Source organism: Panicum virgatum, chromosome 4K, assembly GCF_016808335.1.
Source record: "Panicum virgatum strain AP13 chromosome 4K, P.virgatum_v5, whole genome shotgun sequence".
NCBI lineage: Eukaryota > Viridiplantae > Streptophyta > Magnoliopsida > Poales > Poaceae > Panicum > Panicum virgatum.
The window spans coordinates 43,694,376-43,717,376 of NC_053139.1; the positions used below are offsets into that span (position 1 = coordinate 43,694,376).

Here is a 23,001-nt window from a genome sequence, read left to right on the forward strand (position 1 = left end):
TTCGTTTCGTTTATTTACAAACCGCTAGAGTACAACGGAGATCTCTAAAGCAACACCAACGTAGCAGATGCCATGATCCACCACACTTGGATCGTATTTAGGCATTCACTCCATTTTGATCGTCGAAAAAGTGACACCAAGGTTAACATAAAGTAAACTGCCAAACAAAATAAATAAACGAAATAACGGCCATGACTACAAGTAATAAAACACTAGCAATATGAACAAATAAGATCAAAATAACTCTAAGTAGAGAACCAATAGGTAGAATATATTTCAGAAAAAAATCTAATACTCGTTTTGTGTATTTCTTCATTTAAGATGAATTAGTTATGATTTTTTAAATATTAGATCAGAATTGTTTTAAAATACATATAAATTCAAAACTAACTTCGAAACCAGTCAAACGGACAAATTTATCATACTAGCCTATCACCTCGTACTCCCGCAGGGGCTAATTAGAATTAATATAAAAATAAGGTTTGTAGCTAATAATTATAATTATCTATCGCACATCCTCTTTCATCTATTAAATATTCTAGCACATGTTCTGAAATACATATTTATCATTATCTTGTTGCAATAGTTTTTATTTTGCATCATACCTCCACGTATGTTTGATATATATTTAATTGAACTATTTGTTTGTAAATTGATATTTTTATCTCTTCCATCATACATGAATATATGATGACATGTATCATGTGTATTTTATATAAATAATAATATAAATAATATTATTAATAATAGAAATAGTAATTTAGAATTTTATATCGGTGCACTTTAATATTTTACTATAACTCTATAATTTAGATTCAAATTTAGGGGCTACTTTAACTTTTACTTCATATGCAAATTTAGGAGGTTATTTACATTATTTTTTATAATGGCAAAGGTGAGTAATTTAATGTTTAGGAGACTACTTTAGTATATTTTTATAATGACAGATGTGTTAATTTATTAGAAAATATAACAAATAAAATGGCTATTATAATTAGAGTCGGATTGATGACCGAGTGTTTCTAATTTCTGCGAGAATTTGTAGAATTTCTCTATTTTTGTACAGTGTCCACCTAGAAGGATTCTAGGTGGCTTCACATTTTTTTTGAGATTACACGGTACAACTCGGACACTCACAACGCACGCACACTCACCCCCCTATGAACACACGTACGCAAACCCTACCCCTATGAGCATCTTCGGAGACCGAGCCGGCAAATCCTCGAGATTGACGAAGTCACCATGGCGCCTCGCTGTCGACGGGAACGTCACCTACCACTGAATGCACAACGCCATTAAATCCCAAAATATTCGCTCTCAAGGGGAGTCGAACCCAGGACCTCATGTGCTACCGGGGCTCTTATAACCACTAGGCTACAAGCCCTTTTACTAGGTGGCTTCACATGAAGGTTTAAAAGGAGTATCCAATTAGTAATTGCAAGATTTTTCTCAAAGTTTGGTGTTGGATATATCCGGTTTTTATGTCGGATGGCCAAAAATGAGATTGGGATGACTTGCTCTTTCTGTAGATTACAAGTAACGGCCCAGCCCAGACAAAAGCAACCTAGCGCCATTTTGCATTCTTGATGTGGCCTAGCCTAGCCCAACTATCTCTTATGTAGATCAAATCCGGAAATTCTATATGTTTTCTAGAAGATTTAAGACTACTTATTGGCTTATTGCTCACTATTATCATCCACTGAGATTCGTTAACACAAATTGGATGGGTAGGATTAAGATTGCATCCGAACTGCATACGAGGAGATAGACTAGGATCTTGTTCGGGAGAGTTCTCAGGGTGGTCCACCTCCATGCCCTGTAGCGCACCGTAGCGCTACTGGATCAACCAACGTTGGAGCCGGCGGAGCTATTCATCCAGCTGCACCGGTTTCCACTACTACACAAAAGGGTTTTCCTCCAGCACATTAGATCCGATACTAATGAAGGCTTTAGTCCGGGTCCAAAGGGCTTCAGAGAACTTTAATTCCGATCGGAGCCACCAACCGAAACTAAAAATCATCTTTTAGTTCCGATCGGTAGCTCCAACCTGGACTAAAAGTCCAAAACATTTAGTCTTGGGTGGTAATCCTAATCGGGAATAAAAAATGAACCTTTGGTCTTGGTTGGTGGCTTCAACTCAGACTAAAAGAGCCTTTAGTCTTGAACTAAAGGATGCTTCATGGGTTAATATAAAAAGGAAAGCATCAAATCTTAAGGTACATTTGTTGCGTAGGTAGAGTGGTAAAGAAGCTATGCGCGAGATGAGACATCTCGGGTTAGAGTCCTGGATCGCGCAAAATATTTTTACCTTACATATGGCTTTTAGTTCCGATTATTAGACCTGAATAAAGGGTGGACTCTGGCCCTGGTTCGAAAATCGGGATTAAAAGGAGTTGTGACCCAGAACTAAAGGCCCGTTGGGTACCAATGTTCATCTCTTTTTTAGTTCATTTTAAATTTGGATTTACGTCCCAGCTTCTTGCTACAGTGTAGAAAACGATGGTTATAGTATCATTAACTGTGGCATGAAGCTGAAGCCGAAGCCAGCATGGCACCGTGGCATGAATGAAACTGAAGGCCCCGTTTGGCACGGTTTTTGGGAGGGCTTCACGATCGGCTTCACGTGAAGCCCTCCCAAACATTTATTTCAGGACCGGCTTCACACGTGAAGCCGGTTCTGAAGTTGTTGGCGGCTTACATAGCCAAGGTGAAGCCATGAAATCGTGGCTTCACGCGGCTTACACATCAATCTAACAAGTGAAGTTGTTTTGCCAAACATTTTCTAAAACGGCTCCAACTCCACCAGAAAAGCCGCTCCATCTGAGGAGCCAGAGCCGGAGCTGTTTTTGGAAGAGCCGAAGCCCTGCCAAACGGGGCCGAAGTCGGCGTCATGCCAAAAGGGCTCCAGGCATCACAGATTCACAGCGGAGCAGGTGGGCGCGAAACTGAAGTCGGCGCCATGCCAAAAGGGCTCCGTTGCTGGAGGGACAGGCGTCACGGTAGTCCAGTAGGGAGAGGGATGGAATGCCTAACGAATATCAATCTTCAAATGATCTTTCCTCTTAGATCATGCATCGAATTTGAAATCCGTTGGAACCACTATATTTATTGGGATTAATCCAACAAAATAAGGTCCAATATGTTATTTAAAATTTAAAATTTTTACTTCTAAAATTTCAATATAGTAGTTCCACATTTTAAACATGCCGTTCCAACATTTGGAATGTTCCATTTCAACATTTTTCGAGGAAATGTTTTTCCAAAGTATCGGAATAGTCTCCACAAATGTTGAACTGATTTCGCACAGAAGTTGAATCTGGTATTACAATAATAGAAAAAACAAAATAATTCACTCTGTTCGCTGCAATCAGCCAATAGTATTTTTCTCTCACACCAAACTAGCACCAGCCACTAACCACCAGCCAGCCAACAGTATTTTTCTCTCACAATAAATTAGCACCAGCCACAGCACAGCGAAGTGAATGAAAATACAAATGGGGGCCGTGCTAACGACAAGGATCAGCATCTCGTTACTCCGCTGACGATAAAGATAAGGAGACAGGTTGATTTTTTCCCTTTGCTGTCGTCAGTGCAAGGATCAGCATCGTTACCTTTGTTGTGCTGCTTCGCACTGCCTCTGCTTCTGTGCATTTGGACCATCTGGTACAAGTACAAGCACTGTGCTAGGAGCCTATTAGGACCATCTGTGCATTTGGACCATCTGTGCATTTGGACCATCGGTCCGACCCAAGGTTAACCTAACCGGTGGGAACCGGTCCGGTTTGACCGATTACCGGTCAAACCGGTCCGGTCCGGTTCCGGTTCCGGCCGGTACCCAACCGGCCAAAATTTAAATTTTAAATTTGAATTTAAAAAATGAAAAATTCCCAAAAAAATTCCTAAAAATACTTCAAGGTGTGATGAATCTAGTGGTGTCAAATTTTCTCAAAAATTCATTCATTTAGTATAGTTTGTGGGAATTTAAAGTTAAATCAAAAAAAAAGAAAAAAATGGGCCGGCCCATGAAGGCCCACCGATCAAACCGGTCAAACCGGCCAGTAAACCGGTCAAACCGGTCGGTAAACCGGTAAAACCGGCCGGTAAACCGGTTGCACGGGAGCGTTTGAATTTCAAACCGGTCAAACCGACCGGTAAACCGGTAAAACCGGCCGGTAAACCGGTCAAACCGGCTGGTAAACCGGTCGGAACCGGTTGCACGGGAAAATTTGAATTTATTTGAATTTGGATTTGAATTCAACCGGTTTCCACCGGTTACCGGCCTAACCGGTCCGGTAAACCGGTACCGGAGGGCGGCGGTAACCGGTTTCCGGTTGGGAAATAAAACCCTGGTCCGACCACGGCCAAACCCTGCTTGCCAAGTTGCCAGTCTCCCCACATGCCACCAGGAAGCCAAGGGACCAGCAAAAAACGCGTAGTCACACAATAGTAGACGCGTCCTGGCGGTTGCACGATCGCGCTACCCTATATATATACACGACTACGAGCAGAGCGGAGCGGAGCATCGTGCATTCCTCTTCTCTCTGTCAAGTCCTGACTTCTCCGCAGCAAGCGAGCAAGAAGAGCTTCCAAACTCGAAGGCAAAACTAGTAGTCTACTGTGCCTACTACTGGCCTGGTGCAAATGGAGAACCGGCGGCCCGTCGTGCTCGCTGGCTTCGCCCAGCGCCGCCGTGCCCGGCTTCTGATCGACTCCGGCGCGCTGCTCGTCTTGGCCGCGGCGTCCTTCATCGTCGCCGCCCCTGCCGCCGCTGCTCCGGGTTACGCGCTCGTCGCATTCCTCCTGTTCCTCCTCGGCGTGTCCATGGTGATGCTGGCACTCGTCGCCGGCCGGTTCCCCGGCGCGGCAAGGGTCGGCGTGGCCATCGCGAGCGCCCTCAACCGCTACTTTTAGAGTTATAGGGCCGAGCCCCCGTCATACTTATGACAGAAGGAAAAACGTTTGAGTACAAGAGTTTTTGCAGTAACGGCACATATCCGTCACCCAAAATGAAGTAACCCAACAAGAGAACAAGAAAACACCACAGCTAAAAGTTCAGGTAACCACGTCCTCAATAGAGAATATGCAACTATCATTCATCAGACGACCAGCGCAGCTTCCATTTCCTTCAGCTGTGCAGACCAGTAGATCATTTCCATTGGCTTCTCATCAGAGTTTCTGGATGCGTATGCCCGGTTCTTCTTCACGCTGAATCCATTGTCAGTCTTGGGGTTTTTTTTTGCCAGGTCCTTTAAATTGGAAATGTCAGCCAGCAGAGTTACTTGGGAGTTCGGGGGGCACAGAATTTGCCAATTCTGAGCCCTCCCCACTATCTTCCAAAGAAGGAGACGCACGTCCGTCCAACCTACATTCTAGAAACACATCTCATTCCTCAGTTTCCAAAGAGACCAAAGAGTTGCAGAGCTAATAATATTAACAGCAGCAAATTTTTTGTCACTCAGCCATTTAGCACCTACATCTACAAAGGAGCTAATATTCATATTTAGAACTTGCGAAACAAGAGACCAGAGCAGCTGAGCAACAGCACAATCAAAAAACAAGTGTTGTGATGTCTCTTTTTCAGAACAAAAGAGGCAAGATTCTGTTGCCAAGGTCTGTCTCTTTGCCAGGTTATCTCTAGTTAGAATCTTATTTTTAGAGAGGAGCCAGAGAAAGATGTGAACTCTAGGTGGGATTTTCAAATCCCAGATACTAGGAACGAAAACAGGTACGACTCCTCTGAAGCTAATAACCTTGTACATGGATTGCGAGGTAAAAAAACCATCAGAGGTAAATTGCCAGATGAGGTTATCTTCACCTCTAGTCAAATCAATGGTAGATGCAAGTTGCACTCCTCCAACCACTTCCTGCTAAGGGTGGGACTTACTGTTCTCCTAAAAGTGCATTTGAGCTCATTGCCATCCCAAAGATCGGCAATAGTGCTGTTTTTCTCATTGACAATAACATATAAATCCCAGAACTGAATAGCTAGACTAGAATTGCCTAACCAATTGTCCTCCCAGAATTTAACTTTTTTACCATCACCAATTTTCCATCTAAAGCCTATTTTTGCTGCCTTAGTAGCCCACATAAACCCCTTAAAAAACTGGGAAGCTCCAGTATCTTTGCAGCAAAAGATGTTAGGCTTACTAGTATTATATTTGAAGTCTAAGAGGGCCTTCCAGAGCTTAGTATCAGTGAGGTTATATCTTTTCAGCCAAGAGCTTAGAAGGCAAATATTTAAATCCCTTAGACTTGGGATCCCTAGACCACCGTACTCTTTTGGCATACTAATACTCTCCCAATTAGCCAAGTGATACTTATGATTCCCTTCTGAATCATTCCAAAAACAGTTTGCTAAATGGGTATTCAAAGCCTTGATAGCCCATTTAGGAAACTTAATAAAAGAAAGAAGGTAGACAGGGATACTAGCTAAACAAGATTTGATTAAAACCAGTCTAGCAGCTTGGGAGAGGAGCTTCCCCTTCCAACTGGCTATTTTCCTAAGGATTTTGTCTATTAAAGGCTGAATATCCTCCCTTCTAAGCTTATCAAAATGGAGAGGAATACCCAAATACTTTATGGGGAAGGCGCCTATTGGACAGTAGAACATATGGGAAGCTTTGTGGATAGCTTCCTTATCTAAGTTTATAGGTATAAGCTCACTCTTATGGTAGTTGATCCTCATTCCTGAGATCTTTTCAAACCATATTAAAATACATTTCAGGTTCTTGAGATGATGCTCATCAGTATCTGAAAAAAGAATAGTATCATCTGCATATTGTAATGAGATGATTCCTCCAGTTTTAAACTCTGGTAGGAGACCTACAATTAAATTTTGCTCAGCAGCTTTGCTCAGCATTCTAGTTAGCACATCACCCACTAGATTAAACATGAGAGGAGAGATGGGGTCCCCCTGTCTTAGACCTTTGCCAGGTCTAAAGAAAGAGCTTTCTTCACCATTCAGATTAACTCCTACAGAACCTCCTGTCACCACTGATTTTATCCAACTAATCCACTTATTGCAAAAACTTTTTTTCTTAAGAACCTCAAAGAGAAAACCCCAGTCCACCCTATCATAAGCCTTTTCATAGTCTAGTTTGAGGATAAGACCAGGTTTTTTGTTGCTATGAAGGCTATGCACAATTTCATGGGCAACTACCACACTTTCCAGAATATACCTACCCTTGATAAAAGCACTTTGGTTAGTATCCACTAACCTATTAGCCACTCTAGCAAGCCTACTAGTGAGAACTTTAGAAAAGATCTTAAAGCTACAATTAATCAAACTAATTGGTCTAAAATTCTTCATATCTTTTGCTTCAGCTACTTTTGGAATCAAGGAGATCATAGCAAAATTCAGTCTATGTAAATCCAGGTTGCCACTATAGAAATCATCAAACAACTTAACCAAGTCATGTTTGACAACCCCCCAAAACTTTTGATAGAATAGGAAGGAAAGACCATCAGGTCCAGGGGCTCCCTCCGCATAGCTACTGAAAACTGCGTCTTTAATTTCTTCCTCAGAAAAAGGTGCAGTTAAGAGAGAGTTCTCAGCTTCTGTCACTAGGCCATCAGTATCCCAAAAATCACTCTGAAGGGTAAAATCCTCTCTACTATCCTTAGCAAAAAGCTTTTTGTAAAAGTCTACCGCAATATTGATCATCCCAAACTAGTCATGTACCAGACCATTGGGGCCCATCAAGCAATCTAAAGTTTTTTTCCTAGCTCTTTGATTTGCTAAAGCCTGAAAGTAGGCAGTATTCCTATCTCCTTCTACGATATTCCTATCTCTAGATCTTTGTCTGGCTTTGATTTCCTCTAAGCTCCAAATTTTATCTAATTCATCAGCTACTACTTTCAACCTATCAAGTCCAAGCTTGGGCAATCTCCCCTATTCAGCTTCATTATCCAAGGAGTTATACTCAGTAGCAAGATCATTCTTTTGTTTGTTAAGAGCAGCCACTTCATTTGAGGCCCATCCTCTAATCATTCTTCTAAGAGTCCTAATCCTGAACTGCCAAATATCCAAACTTGAGTAATCATTACAAGGTGCTCCCCAAGCTTTTTGGATCACCTTTCCAAAAGAATCCCTATGGAGCCACCACTTCTCAAACCTAAATTTTTTCTTCCCAAAGAAAATATTGTCTCCAGAATCTAGGAGTAAAGGGTTATGGTCACTGGGAGGCCTCTCCAAAGCCTTAACTCTAGCCATGGGAAAAGCAGCCTCCCAGTCAGTAGAAATAAAAATCCTATCTATTCTGGCCAGAACAACATTTTCCTGATTGTTTGTCCAGGTATAAAGTTTATTTGAGGGATCTAACTCTAACAGTCCCCATTTACTAATCCACTCATTGAAAGCATCAGCCCATCTATGACTGATGTTCTGGTTACTTTTGTCAGTAGAAAATCTAACTAAGTTGAAGTCGCCACCAATAATAATGGGACCAGACCAAGTACCCATTACATGGTGAAGCTCATCAATAAAATCTTGCTTACCATCCTCATAAGGAGAGCCATAGACTACAATAATTTTCCAACTAAAACCAGTTTTCTTATCCATAACCATGGCACTAATGGAAAAATGTAGAATATCTCCTACTGTCAGCACAAACAAGTCTGAATTCACTCCTAAGAGGATGCCACCAGCAGAGCCTCTAGCAGGTTGGTGACACCAGTTGAAGGGTGTATTTCCAGTTAGAGACCTCAAGAAGCCAGGGGTGAAGCATTCTTTTTTGGTCTCCAAAACACCAACCAAATCAACATGATTATCTCTAATTTTAGAAGTTAGGGCAGGAACTCTACCTAATTTGTTTAAGCCCCTAATGTTCCAGAAAAGGCCTTTCATTTATTTTTTTGTTTGGATTTTTTTCTATCTACTTCTATATGTAAACCAGGTATGGGACTTGCAGCTCCCTTTCCAGGAAGTCTGACTTCGGGGACAGTCTTAGAAGCAGGACCTTGCTCTACAGAAATAAGACTCCCATCAACATTATTACTACCAGACACATAACAGAAGTTACATGAGTCACTAAAGCAGATGCCTCTACTTTTTTCTTCTAACTCAAACTGAGTAACATGGGTGTCTCTAACAGGACTGCCATCCTTGTTAGAGATACCAATAGCATTAGCAATATTTGATAGATCAGAACTCGAGATAGAAGTGTGTGTTGGTTTTGTATCTTTGGCATCACCTTCATACCATTTTCTTTTAATCTCCTGGGCTTTTCTCCAAAACTGATCTGCCATCATTGTTCCCCCTTGTGCTCCTTCTTTCTACTTCTATTGGACCATATTTCTTCTTTTCCACTCTTTTCTTCTTTCCCACTGGTGCCACCTCAGGGCTGAAAAGCTTATCCCCCTGTTCCACAGAGCTTTGGCTATTTTCAGCATCATCTTCCACTGCTGCACTAACAAGTCCAAGATCGGGACAGAGCCATTCCTTTGGCAAAGTGGAAAACTCATTATCCTCTTCTCCCTCTCCAGAGACTAGGAGGTCTGATTCTTCATCAGAGTCTGTCAATTCCATAGCTCTCAGAAGACTTGTACAAGATGGTATTGGATCTGCTGCCCCTAATATGTCTCCTCTTTTTCATCCAACAGCAGCAGGGCTTTCCTCACAGAGTATGTTTTCTTCCCACTATTGTTGTTTGGATTGTCCACCTGTTTGCTAGAGCGTCCATTTCCATTGTCTGGGTCATTAGTGGGAGGGAGCTCATTCTCTGGTTTATAGTCCTCTTCCTCTTCTGGCCTTTCACCTCCATCTTCATCCCCTTTGTGACTAGGATCTAACCCATCATTCAGCTCTTCCATTTTTTCTTTCAGCTTATCAAGCTCTTCCACCTCAAAGCTGATCATATATAGTTTATCAGCCATCTCCATAACTCTACGGTCAGGAATCTTTCTTGGATCTTTGCAATTGATTTTCACCCTAATCACGGTGAAGAAGCTTGAGAAAAGTGTCTGCCAATCCACCTCTATCAGCTTTCCTAAGGTAGAGGTTATTTCTCTTATAGTTGTCCAGTCACTCCATTTGGGGGGAACACCTCTGATTTGTATCCAGGTTTCCATTAGCTGTCCAACTGGCTCAATATCCCCATTCCAGACTCTCAGTGATGCCATCACAGAATTGTTCTTCAGATAGAAGTAGGTAGCTTCACCCAACACTTTGCTTTCTACTCTAATATGTGGTGGGAATTTCACTAAGAATCTGAACTCATCCATTCTCAGTAACTTCCAGGCCCAATTTTTATCCACCTGCTGCCTCAGGGTCTTGATGATTTCATCTTCTTCCAAGAAACCTTCCTCTACTGTGAACACACCATAATTCTCAAAGCCAGCCCAATGTTTGAATCTCCCCTCCCTGTTAGCTACATCAACATGATAGAAGCCTAACCCTCTGTTTGCACTCCCATAAAACTGAGCTGAAGGCTGTGGTTTCTTCCATTCACCACAATTCTCAACAACATGATCCTTGCAAAAGCACATGAAGCAAACTTTAGGTTTGACACACCCAGAGCTGAAGTGGCCGGTTTCTCCACAATTGAAGCAGATTACTTGAGGGAATTTCTGAGGGTGCAGATTCAGATCTTCCTCACTGCTTTTCTTGTTAGCATTCCCATCACCTATCTCACTACCACTACTAGAGCTTGCTCCCATAGGTTTCTGCGAGACAGATTGATTACCTTTCTGAGTCTGTTGCTATTGTCCATAACCTTGTTTACCTCTGCCTCCCTGATTGAAGTTTCTCGGCCGGTGATTGTATTGCTGTGGTCGTTGATTATATGGAGGTGGGGGGAAAGGCGGTGGCTGGAGGGGATTCGGACCTAGAGGATAGTATCCATATGGCGGCGGTGGCTGGTAGAACCCAGGCCCCGGCGGCGGTGGGTACGGATGCGGCGGCGGGACTCCATGCCAATCTTCCCAGGCACCTTCTCGATCACGCGGCCTTCCTCCTCTGCCCCTGCCCGCCATGGATTTGATAACTTGCACAAAGCTTCGCTTCTCACCACGGCCCCAGATCCTCTCAGCGAAACTCAATTTTGCTGGTGATTTGCTCCACACATCAGCATCACCAACTGGAAAACAATCCTCGGGTGTGAAGGAATTTCTCTCCCACAGCTTCTTCTCGATCCAGACTAGGTCATCTCTCGCGACGCCGCCCTTGTTAAACCTAACCCTATGCTGCTGCGGGGGTGTTTCGGGGATAAACCACAATTGTCCGAAGAATTCTAGCACTGCCCCTTCCTCATCATCCGGATCTCGATCACGACTAGATGGATCAACCTGTGCCCGCGAGCCCGAAACCCTACCCGCGTAGGGTGGTTGAAGTTTGACGGGTCTGACCTTCGGGACTCCCGCGTGACGAGGTGGAGGGGTATCCCAAGCGTGACGAGGGCTCGAGGCAGACCAAGGCGGCGCACAAACGGGGATCCTCCCTGACGCCGGCGAGATATCGTGTCGCCGACGAGGTGTCGTCGCCGAGGTGACCGCCATCTCCTCTCTCGACCACACCTTTTTCATATTCGCTCCCTATATGCTGTCCCTCAACCGCTACTTGTCCGGTGGCGGCGGCAACTAGGCCCCCTCTTGCAGCGACGGATCGGAGCCGAGCCGATCTTCGCTTACGAAGGCTATTACTGTATGGTACATTGGTACTGTCATGTTTTTTTTAAAAAAAAATGGCACTGCAATGTTCGAGTTGCATATGGTATCAGTTCTTCTGTGCGCCGTTGGGCTCGAGCTCTGCTCAGCAAGTTTCAGAGATGAGAGATCAATATGCAATACCTGCCTGTACTAAAATTACCGCCTGTACTTTTTTTCAAAAAAATTAAAAGGTTCCAGTTTGCTGTCAAATTTGAGCCAGCCTGCCTGATCGAATTGATCTGTCATATACAGTACACGTACACGGCTTCGGGCTCGGGCCTAATTGTAGACGACAAAACTGGCCTTCAACAAACATTTCGGAATTCATATAGGGGCCAATTTGGGCCGGGCATGGTGGTCCATGGGACGAGGGGGAAGAAGAAATGGCACGGCCTGCCTCTTCTCCCTGGCCCGGCCCAGACCAACCCAACCGCCGCAGCGCTGCCGTAGAAGAAAGAACACTTCGATTTCTCTTCGCCTCTCCTCCCTCCCCGTCTTCGTCGTGGCGCAGCCTCCTCCTGCGAGTGCGCGATGCGACCGGCCTTCTCCGCCTCCAAGCCGTCGCCGTCCGGGAGGGAGAAGGGCAGGAGGAAGGGCGCCGCCGAGCAGCTGCTCGCCGACCAGGTCCTCTCCCTCCGCGCTCGCCTCCACGGCGCCCTCGCCCTCGGCCTCACCAAGTAATCGCTGATTCCCCCCCACACCCCGACCGATTCATAGCGTCTCTACTAGCAGCATATTTAGGAATTATTATCTCTTTCTCCAGCACATAAGCAAGCGTGCGCGCCAGTGATTTTACTAGTTTAGGTAGCTCATAGCCTCATATAGGTCCTATCTGGTCATTCAGGGAGATGTACAACATGGCGATTTAGCTTTGTAATCTCACCCAAAGTTCAGAGCCAGAAAGGGTTGTTGAACGTTGTGCTTTTATCGTACTGCTGTTATGTAATTTCACACGGAACGTAGTTATTTTACAGTTTAGAGAGGCAGATAGTAGAATCAAATTATAAGAGAAATAGCAGAGTTGAAGGGTTGTGTTGTTGCAGAGGGATTTATGTGTGTTCCTTGCTGTATTTTCAGTCTTCTATGTTCATGTCAGGTCTGATGGCCACGGTGCTAAAAGATGGCGGTCTACTGATGCTGGAATACAGTCTCATGTGCTCAAAGCGGTGGCTGCGTTTGTCGGTTCCCTGACAAATGATGCACTTAGGCTTGCACCTGTAAAGGTAAACTCCCCTGTAGTCCCGTTTGATTTGCTGTGCCTTCTTAGCTGTGCTAAGCTCTAACCAGCATTTTCACTCAGTTTATTCAAACCCTAGATATCCCTAGATTCCTTTGTGGTATATTCTTTCCGAGTATCATGTAGAAACGCAACATATGATTTTTCCTTAACCAAAATTATTTGTTCACCAGGAGTCAGTTTCAGATATACTCCTAGCACTGGAAGGTATTCTTAAGACAAACAACGTTTCAGTGCTGATCCAAGCAGCAGATGTGAGCTTAAAGTTGGTTTCCTGTATAGGAAATTCTGTTCGACAGTACCAAATTTTGGAAATGGTTTCATCCCTGTCATGCCAGTTGTCTTCAGACCACCTGCGTATAGCCATACCATGTGCAAGTGCACTGACCTGTATACTGAATAGCCTAGTTACAGCGAGAGCTTCAGCTCAGGCAGAAATCTGGGAGGCTCTTGAGAAAACCAATGCAGCTGCAAGTGTTATTTCAGCTCTGCAGAATTACGCCCATGATGTTCATCCCCTGAACTATCTGACGGAGATGATATCTCTGCTAAGGAGTATCCTGTGGATTTGGCCCTCTTCGAGATACCATGTTTGGAGTAACTGCAACTTGATGGCGAAGCTGGCACAATATTGTTTTAGTGCTGAAACAACAGTTGCTGCGAAAATTCTTAAGCTGTATGCTGCTTTAGGTACTTCTGTGGTAATTCTCCTCTTTGACTTCTGTGTCAGGATTCACAAAGATATTTTTTTTTCTTCTTCGGTTTACTTGTGCATACCTAAAATCATGTTACTGTAATTCAGCTTTATGTGGCAATGGAGCGATGATCCTTCTTAAGGATGAAGAGTTGATCCCTAAAATTTGTGACCTTATGGGAAAATCTCATCCTAGTCTTACTAGGATCGAAGCATTGAAGCTCTGTCAGGTTCTTCTGGTAAGATTTATATCAACAGAAATATGATGGTTGACTGGCATATCTGCTATATGTTTATGTTACCTTTTTTTTAAAAAAAAAACTGAAAGTAGCTTGGTTGCCTACAGAGATCTCCAAGAGGCTGCAATCAGTTAATGACTTCACATTATCAGCCTATTGTTCAAGGCATAATCAATGCAATGTCTGAAATTGATGAAAAATCATTAGTAACAGAGGGCTGCCGTACAGCATTACTGGCCCTTCGTTACCATGGGAATCATCATAGATGCTTCTGGTCTAATTCCATTGATGAAGTATTATATAAGATTCTTGCTGGGAGCTGCCGCTCTGAACATCAAACCCATCAGATGGTGTGCCATGGTGAGCTGTTCAACAAAGATTCCAAAGACATTATGAATATAGATCCCTATGTATGGGATATACTTGGATATCTAGCAGTACATTGCAATAACGAGTATCTGTCTGCAAGAAAACGGAAAAACAATTTCTTGCAGGCATTGATATCTTGTGCTTGGTAGGTACTAGGTACTATCCTGTTCAAGTTCTACTTCTCTGATATGCTACTTCAGTACCACAAGGTTCTTACATGTTCAAGTTGAATTCTGATTTACTATCTCCTACTTCTTTGTGCAGCTCACTAGCAACAGATATAACACAGAAAAACAGTTCCACAAAATTTTCCAAAGAGGAGCTGGAGCCAGCTATGAGGGCAGTTCTTATGATGCTCCTCTCTCCTAGCCAATACATTTTTTCTGAGGCAAGTTCTAAATTTCTGGAAGTTGTTCTGCCATTAGGTGATGAATGTATGAACATTCTCTTGTCGTCATTAAACTCTAATGTGACAAGAAATCTTACCGCATCTTTCGACTGTGTGAAAATTATGAACAACCTCATGAATCTAGCATGCTTAGTGATAGTGCAATCTAACCATAGTCTGAACAAGAGGAATGCTGTATGTGTATTATCCACCATTTTAAAGGAATGTCTGCACAATCGTTTGTACATTACGAGGTCAAACATTGCTTCACACCTGCAATTTTGTTTTGATGGTGGTTCATGTTGCTATCTCGCTGAAGAATGGGAGGGTGAAAATGTTATCCTATTTTATGGTCTCGTTGTGTTGTATAATGTGCTGAGGAGAGTCAGCCTTGTTTGTATTCACTGTGAAAAGAATTTGGATGGGGGGATTGTATGCCATGATTGCAGAGAGTATTACAATGAAGGTTTAATAAGAGTCCTGGAGCATGCATTGAGTCAAAACATGAGCCCAGGACCCAAGTCTTACATTGTACATATACTGAGTTTGTTTGGCCTCTGTGGTTTTCCAAGCAAATTGGGAGGAAAGATGAGAAGTGCATTATGTGATAATGAGCTAGTTGATCTGGAACTGTTGCTTGCAGACAGTGAATCTCTAAGTGCTCATGCAGCTATCCTATCAGTAAGATGTCCTAAACTTTTGCCATCTGAAAAATCCCTTGTCCATGATGGGAAAACAACTGATGAATGGAGGAGAAGATCACTCTATCATGTCCGAATGTCTGGTCGTGTAGACAGTCATGCTCTGAAGAAAATTTTGGAATACACATACACTGGTTTTGTCACAGTAGATGCTGACATGGTTAGGCCTGTAAAGACACTAGCGAAGTATTGTCACTTGAAATCACTGCAAGAGACGCTTCAGAGAGAGCAACCCAGATGGAGCTCTGACTGTCCCGGATATAATCTTACTGCAGCAGTTGAACCAGCTGAACATTCATTCTCGTAAGTACCTGAAAATGTTTACATTTTTTTACTAATTCTAACCTACCGCTTAAAAGGTCACAACGTATAACTTGCACTGCCTAGTTTTTTTCTAAATCTTGATGTACTTGATTCATGCTACTTACAGGGACATAATTCTGGAGGCGCAGTCAAATGAAAAAATGGAGTGTCGCCATGGCTCATGCGAACTATCAACTCCACATGTGCATAGCCACAAAATTATATTGAGCATGAGCTGCGATTACCTTCGCGCATTATTTCAATCTGGGATGCATGAGAGGTTATCCTTTTGTTTCTCAATATCTCTGAAGTAGAGAAATTTGTCTTAATCCAAACTGCTGTAGAACTTCCATACTGTAGTATTTCATTGCCACGCTCCTATATGTTTCAAAAGTTTGATGTGATCAATGCTTGCAGCTTTGCAGAGGCTATCAGAGTTCCGGTCGGGTGGGGAGCCCTGGACAAACTAGTCCAGTGGTTCTACTCAGGGGAGCTTCCCAGAATCGCCCCGGATTGCCGATGGAAGAACATGAGCTCAGAAGAGCAACTGTCTCATCTAAAACCCTACGCGGAGCTGTCATCCCTGGCCGAGTTCTGGTTCCTGGAGGGGGTGAAGGAAGAGAGCCTTGCAGCGGTGGTCTCCTGCCTGAACTCCAGCACAAGCGCCTCCCTCGAGTTCATCGGCTTCGCGGCCAACTTGGGGCAGTGGGGACTGGTGGAGACCGCCATCGGCAGCGTGGCGCACCTGTACCCGAGGCTGCGGGACTCGGGTCGGCTGGAGCGGCTCGACGAGGACGTGCTCAACATGCTGCGGGCAGAGTACGTTCGGTACTCGCAGCACCGCGGCGGGAGCTACTGATTCCCGAGTGTGATGTGATGTAAACTGTAATCGTGCAGTATGTTTCAATGTTTGTAGTTGTAGAGGTATCTATACGAGATCAGCACGGTAGGTTTGCCGTTTGGGGAGTGTACGTTTCTGTCACCGAGTGTACAGTATGTTAATATGAAGTAGACGTAAACTGGCCACATCCTTTTTGTGGTGCAATATATACGCAGTTTGTTTGTGTCCTCAACTCCTCATGGTGATGCTGGACTGCTGGTGATCTGCAATTCATAAGAGCCGTGGCACGGAGACACTGCACGTTTATTTTTTTTGTCACTGAGCACGTACAGTAATTCATGGACCGGTGAAATGATGGGCATCTCGTCGGAGCACAGTTGGGTTGTCTCCACGTTGGTGAATGGCGACCGCACTGGTCGTGTTGTACACTGTTGTGCCGACTACTGTAGGCGACTACCGATTACCTGAGACCTGCATAGCTCTCGTCTCCGTCGGCGTGCTCCTTGGGCACGCTGATCTCCCCGGATCCCCCTGAACATGAACCCTGCTGCTGCACAGATCTGAGGATCCGGCGGCCAAGTGGCACTGACGGCCCAGCTCAGCGCCCCACTCCACAGGGCGGTTTTTTTATTTTTTTATTTTTTATTTTCATTTTTTACAAAAATATATTTTCGTTTTCGAAATTTACAAGAATATACCCCGGCCGCCCAGCTGCCGGGCGGCCGGCACCTGGTCGCCCCGCTGCCGGGCGGCAGGGGCTTATCTGTAAAAATTTTCGTAAAAAAATTGTGTTCCGGTCCCTGAAGGACCGGTCGCCCGGCAGCGGGGCGGCCGGCCCCTCAGGCCGCCCGGCAGCTAGGCGGCCGGTCCAAGCTAGCTGGTTCTTCAATATTTTCAGAGGACGGAAAGAGCTCGTGTTTCATCTGCCTGTTGGTCTGATCGTGACAGGCTCACTGCTCTCTCTCCACCGAGCAAATCAGCACCTGCTCTCATTTTTCCACGCCAAGTACAGCAGAGCAATCAATTAATAGCAGCAGCTCTCTCTCTCTTCTCTCTCATGCATGCACACTCACGCACTGGCAAAAGCTCTCTCTTCTCTCTCACTCATGCACACACTCTCTTCTCTCCCGTTCAGGAAGAGCTCGTGTTTCATCTGCCTGCTGGTCTGATCGTGACAGTGAGGAACAGAGGTGGCGGCGGCTTGAAAGGAGGCACATGGCGTGAGGAGCAGGAGCCCAGGCTGCTGGCGGTGGTGTGGTTGGGGAAAAAGAAATAACTGGGGGCATTAAAGAGGAGCTCTGGCTGCTGCTTGTGCTATGTGCCAGTGCGTGAGTGTGCATGCATGCATGAGAGAGAAGAGAGAGAGCTGCTGCTACTAATTGATTGCTCTGCTGTGCTTGGCGTGGAAAAATGAGAGCAGGTGCTGATTTGCTCGGTGGAGAGAAAGCAGTGAGTCTGTCACAATCAGACCAGCAGGCAGATGAAACACGAGCTCTTCATGTCCTCTGAAAATATTGAAGAACCAGCTAGCCTGGACCGGCCGCCCAGCTGCCGGGCGGCCTGGGGGCCGGCCGCTCGGCTGTCGGGCGACCGGTCCTTCAGGGACTGGAATGCAATTTTTTTACGAAAATTTTTAAAGATAAGTCCTTGCCGCCCGACAGCGGGGCGACCAGGTGCCGGCCGCCCGGCAGCTAGGCGGCCGGGTATATTTCTGTAAATTTCGAAAATGAAAATATATTTATGTAAAAAACGAAAACAAAAAATATAAAAATAAAAAAACCGCGCACGCAGCAGCCCGGCGCGCCACCCGCATCCACATCATGCGCAGCGCAACGGACGCCGCTGCCGCTGATCCGTTATCACTCGCTCCGCGACAGGAATTGGTAGCTACCACTACTACCAGCACCGGCTTCTCCTCCCTGTTGCTCCAAAACTAACCCAACGGGCCAAAACAAATCTCTGTCCACCATTGCCAGTTGCTTCCAAGAACTCAAAAACAACAAGGAGTAAAAAAACTCAGCAGCAACATGGGTGGGAGGGGGCTCAGCAGCAGTGAGCAGTGTAGGGCCTTGTTTGGTTTGGAGGTGAAAAAATTTCATGCAAACTTTTTTACATGTTTAGTTGCAAATTTTTCCACATGTTTAGTTGCAAAGTCAATAATTGCTACATGCACACAACTTTTTCATATGTTTAGTTGCATATAGCCCCATCTCTTGGACCCAGTTTCAGCACTGTAGCAACCAAACACATAGTTTTCTTCCGCACGAAATTTTTCCCCCACCCAATCAAACAAGGCCTAGGAGAGGGCAGAGGGTAGTACAGGCAGTCCATGTCCAGGATGAGTCTCCTCTGCAGTACTGCAGGGAGACTCTCCCACTGACCTGTGGCCCCCTGAACCATGGGGCCCGCAAGTCAGTGGCACCGAGTCCCTCCGCAGTACTGCAGAGGAACCGGTTCCCCATGTCCAAGCCCCTCCGCTAGCGTCCAAACTAGCGTTCAATAAACAAGCCCGGCAGCAGCAGCCAGCTCCTGCGATCCCGGCGACATAATTGCGCTTACATACGAAATAAAGAGGAGGGTTTTCATTGATTATTGTTTAGTTAGCGAGGCATTTTTCTTGTCTCTTTTTTAATGGCAGGCGGTCAGGGGCGCTGCCTCCCGGCGGTGGGGCAGCAAGTCACGGCGCCGGACGGTGGCATGCGGCCGTCGCGTCGCGGCCGCATGCTACGGCCGGCCGGCGAGGCGGTACGCTGCAGGTGCTGGTGGGTGCGGGTGGATGCAGGGAAAGACGAGCGTTCAGGCTTCAGTGGCTCAGCAGTCAGTGGCTTCAGAGCTCGGTCCTCTTCGCTCTCTGGCATGGCATCTCACTCTGCCTTCGTCGCTCACGCGCTCGCAGGCAGCAGGTGCGGTGGCCGGTGGTGTTGATGGAGGCTCAGCTTTTCTTCAGGCCATCATGGGAGTACGCTTGGTGCCTGTCACTCTGTCAGCCGTCACACTAGATGCCATGCCAAGCTGTACATTTCAGCGGCCTTTCTCAGCTGCTGCCGGGTGCCGAGATCGAGCACACGTTCGGTGAATCCGTTCGAGCTTAATTTGGCAGAACCACCATTGCGTGACCCGTGAGCATGAGCATCATCGCAAGTTGACCTTACCCTTTTCTGCATCATCCGTAGCGTGCCATCAATGATTCGGTTTTCACGGGCATCATCCACAGCTACACCACACTCATGGCAATGGCATCCTTCTGCTGCCGTAGACCCCCGGTCCATGCTCTCATTAACCCGGGCACGTAGCAAATGGCCGACGACGCGCCTGCAGCGCCACTGCCCACAAGGAGACGGCGAGAGAGCCGCCCGCGCCCGCGCAGCCGTGTCCAGCGCCCAGGCCCAGTGGCTCCGTGCCTCCGTCCGCCGCAGCGGCGCCGGCCGGGACCGGCGGGCGAGGGCGCAGCCGCAGCCGCAGCAAGCGGCCAACGGTAGGATCAGTTCGTCACCATCATCGCCCCACACACGCGCGCTGGCACGCAGTTACTTAGCGCGAGGGCCGCGCGGCAACAAAGTGCGAGACGTACGGGGTGAAAAGCTGCGCGTGGCCGTGGCGCGCGACAGGCGCGGGCAGGGCTGCGAGCTCGGCGCCCGGGCGGCGTCCGCATGTGCTGGGCCTGCGCGGCCACGGCGCGGCCAGGCGCACGGGGTCCCCGCGGCGCGGCGCGGATCGGCGGCACCGGGAACGCCACCAGACCGCCGGCGCCGTGGCGGCAACGGGCGGCAACCCGCGGCCACCAGCCGTGTCGCGCCGATCGCGGTGACGCCTTTGCCGTGAGTAAAAAAAAGAGAGGGCTGGAGGTGAGCGCCACCATGGCCACGCCTGCTGCCTCTGCCGCCGCGCGAATATTTAGAGGCGGGCACATGCGGCACAGTGCCCGGATCCAGAACAGATCAAGCCGGCGCCGGCCCGGCGGCCGGACCGCGCTCGCCCCGGTTCGCCACGCCACGCTCCGCGAACCGGCATCTACTGGCAGTCTGGCATGGCAACACATGTGCTGACTCCGATGCAGATAGCCACGGGCAGACACTGATGAGGCTGCGAGCGAGTGCGTGGCCGGATTTCCATCGCTCTGCCCTAGAAATGCTGCTGCCATCATTTTGCTTCCATGTCCTGTTCAAACTTCAAACCAAACCACCGAATGGAACAGTAACCGTTTGAGCAGTGCGCCATCAGCAGATCATCCATCGTAAGCATCGTTAGCAGCAACCATCGGCTGAGAAAATTTTCCACCTTTTTTTGCATTGCATTGAACCAAATCGATCAGAAGAGCAGAAGTACAAAACTCGAATTTACAGTCGAGCAAAAAGGAAGAAGGAAAAGACAGTCAATCGATTAGACCCCTCATCACCACGATCTCCATCGTCTCCAACGAACAAACAAAATCAGTTAAACCCAACACCAACCGCCCGAGCCACCCTCTCATCCATCATGATGGCGCAAACGGGGACAGACAAGGTCAAACGGGGTCCAATCAGCCGGAGGATCTCGGCAGCTCGCCGCTCCACCCTTGCGCCGCCTTCCGCCCCAGCGACGACCGGGACCTCGCCGCCGCCGCCGCAGCAGCAGCCGAGGCGTCCTTGGCGGCGGCGGAGTCCTTCTTGTCCTTGAAGAAGCCGAACACGGGGCGGGAGCACACGGGTACGTTGAGCACCACGGGCGCCACGCGGACGCCGGAGGAGTAGGACCGGTCCACCGCGCGGGACGACCGGGACTTGGCCGCCGCGTGGAAGCTGCAGGGGGAGCTGGAGCTGCGCTCCAGGCCCTGGAACACGATCTTGCCCGAGGAGTTCATGCGCGGGGAGTCCACGGAGAGGCAGCGCGGGGGAGGGGGCGGCGACGGGCGGCGCCGCGCGGGGCTGCGTCCGGCGCGGGACGTGGAGCCGCCGGAGGTGGAGTGGCGGTGGTGGTGGTGGGAGGAGCGGACGAGGCGGATGCGCAGCGGGTTGGGGTCGGCGGCGGAGTCGAGGGAGAGGCGGGGCACGTCGTCGTGGTCGTGGCCCGAGGAGGAGGACGACGAGGAGAGCGAGAAGCGGGAGGAGGAGGCGAGGGAGAGCGACGCCTCCGAGTCGGAGCTGTCGCGGAGCAGAGGCGCCGACACGAGGTCCGACGCCGACGCGCGCCCGGTGTTCCGCTGGAGCAGGAGCTTGAGCGACCGCGCCGCCGCGGAGTTGGCCGCCCTCGACGCGGGGGTCCTCGCCGCCGCGGCCGGCGAAGGCGAGGGCCTCGCGCTGGGGCTCTGCGCGGCCGCGGCCCTCTTGAGCCCCAGCAGCTCGCGCCACCGGCTGGAGCAGCTGGGCGCCTTGGGCGAGAACACGTAGGGGTCGGCGGCCCCGTCGGCCGCCGCGACCGCCGCGGCGCGGAGGGGCTTGACGGGCTCCGCGGGCGCCGGCATTGCCGCCTCCGCCCGCGGCGCTGGCGGCGGGGGCGCCGCGGCCTCCGGATCCGGCAGAGGCGCGGCCGCGGCCGCCTTCCGCAGCGGCAGCAGCTTGCCGTCCGCGAACAGCTCGTCCGCGGGGAGCATGGTGGCGGACCCGCCGAGGCTGAACTCGAAGTCGATGAAGTCCTTGGAGATCGCCGGCTCCAGCGTGGCCGCGGCGGCGGCGGCGGGCTCCATCATGTCCTCGCCCTTCGCGTCGCGGCTGAAGGACACGCGCGGGCTGAGCCACCCGTACGGCGTGGCGGCGGGCGGCGGGAGGTTACTCGCGACGGCGGAGGCCATGGACCGCGGCGGCGGCGGCTACACGCGCATCAACAAAAGTGCGGTGCTGCCGGCACTCCGTCTCGTGCTGATGCGCTGCCGGTACGGCGGAAGCTGGACGGATCCAGTGGCGGTGGCGTTGGTGGGCGGGGAGCAGCGGGCGGAGAGCGATGTGAGAGACGGGTAACGGTGGTAAAGGCGTGTATATATATAAGCGGGTAAGGGTAAAATGGCCTGGCTGGCCGGCCGGCCGGTTCGAGGAAGCGGAGGCGGCCCTTGAGCTGGGCGGGCGACGCGTGAAGGGGAGCGCTCCGGGTGCGCGCAGAGGCAGCGGGGGAGGGGAGGGGAGCTCGTCGGTTTCCGGGGGGTTTATTTTTGTAACGGCACCGGCCACGGGCTACAGCTACGGGACAGAGGGGATTGGCAGCGAAACCGTGGCGGGCGATGCCAAGTGGTTTTGCGCTGCAGCAGCTGGAGTTGCGAGCTCATCTGAACATCTATCTGATCGATCACAGTGGAATCTCTCGAGTGCGAGTTCGATGCATCGTTTTTTTTTCAATTCATGCTCTTCGGTGATCCATCGGTTGGATAGATAGTATCGCAGCTCACGAGTAGGTTCATGTAAAATACGAGAATCTGTTGGGATGAGTCTGGAGTTCGAATCCCTCTGCAAAAAATAAAAGGAGTATGGAGTTCGAATAGTATTAATCCCTCTGTTCGGCTGGTAAAAAAGAAAACCGTCCACCTTCGCCCCTCAAGCCTCGTACCACTACCACGATGATGGTACACCCCTGCCATCACCATCGCGGTTGGTGTATCGTCACACCACCTCTATCATCC

General features: G+C 48.4%; 3 protein-coding genes across 4 annotated transcripts; 1 reads left to right on the top strand and 2 right to left on the bottom strand.

The window, feature by feature from the left end:
* Positions 1 to 9,570: 9,570 nt before the first annotated feature.
* LOC120702264 lies at positions 9,571 to 10,656 on the bottom strand. The gene has a single exon (XM_039985984.1). The coding sequence runs from the start codon at positions 10,654 to 10,656 to the stop codon at positions 9,571 to 9,573; it is 1,086 nt and encodes a 361-aa protein (XP_039841918.1).
* Positions 10,657 to 12,100: 1,444 nt separating this feature from the next.
* LOC120704208 (BTB/POZ domain-containing protein At1g04390-like) lies at positions 12,101 to 16,647 on the top strand. 2 transcript variants are annotated; one of them, XM_039988515.1, is made up of 8 exons: positions 12,101 to 12,320; positions 12,740 to 12,866; positions 13,054 to 13,570; positions 13,683 to 13,813; positions 13,921 to 14,327; positions 14,447 to 15,574; positions 15,702 to 15,854; positions 15,992 to 16,635. In XM_039988515.1, exons 1-8 carry the CDS (start codon positions 12,175 to 12,177, stop codon positions 16,431 to 16,433), a joined length of 3,051 nt encoding a protein of 1,016 aa, XP_039844449.1. In that variant the 5' UTR covers positions 12,101 to 12,174; the 3' UTR covers positions 16,434 to 16,635. The 2 variants fall into 2 exon arrangements, 1 of the variants encoding a protein (XP_039844449.1); XR_005687499.1 differs by having other exon boundaries at positions 12,120 to 12,320; positions 13,054 to 13,581; positions 15,992 to 16,647.
* A 4,012-nt stretch (positions 16,648 to 20,659) lies between these two features.
* LOC120704209 (SH3 domain-containing protein C23A1.17-like) lies at positions 20,660 to 22,458 on the bottom strand. Its single transcript, XM_039988516.1, has one exon. The coding sequence runs from the start codon at positions 22,180 to 22,182 to the stop codon at positions 20,935 to 20,937; it is 1,248 nt and encodes a 415-aa protein (XP_039844450.1). The 5' UTR covers positions 22,183 to 22,458; the 3' UTR covers positions 20,660 to 20,934.
* Between the last annotated feature and the right edge of the window lie 543 nt (positions 22,459 to 23,001).

Excerpts from the sequence above, each read along its gene's own strand:
- LOC120702264 (XM_039985984.1), bottom strand. The coding sequence starts at position 10,656 with ATGGGAGCAAGCTCTAGTAGTGGTAGTGAGATAGGTGATGGGAATGCT.
- LOC120704208 (XM_039988515.1), top strand. The coding sequence starts at position 12,175 with ATGCGACCGGCCTTCTCCGCCTCCAAGCCGTCGCCGTCCGGGAGGGAG. Across the intron at positions 12,867-13,053 it reads TTAGGCTTGCACCTGTAAAG|GAGTCAGTTTCAGATATACT; the intron begins GTAAACTCCCCT and ends TTTGTTCACCAG. Across the intron at positions 14,328-14,446 it reads GCATTGATATCTTGTGCTTG|CTCACTAGCAACAGATATAA; the intron begins GTAGGTACTAGG and ends TTCTTTGTGCAG.
- LOC120704209 (XM_039988516.1), bottom strand. The coding sequence starts at position 22,182 with ATGGCCTCCGCCGTCGCGAGTAACCTCCCGCCGCCCGCCGCCACGCCG.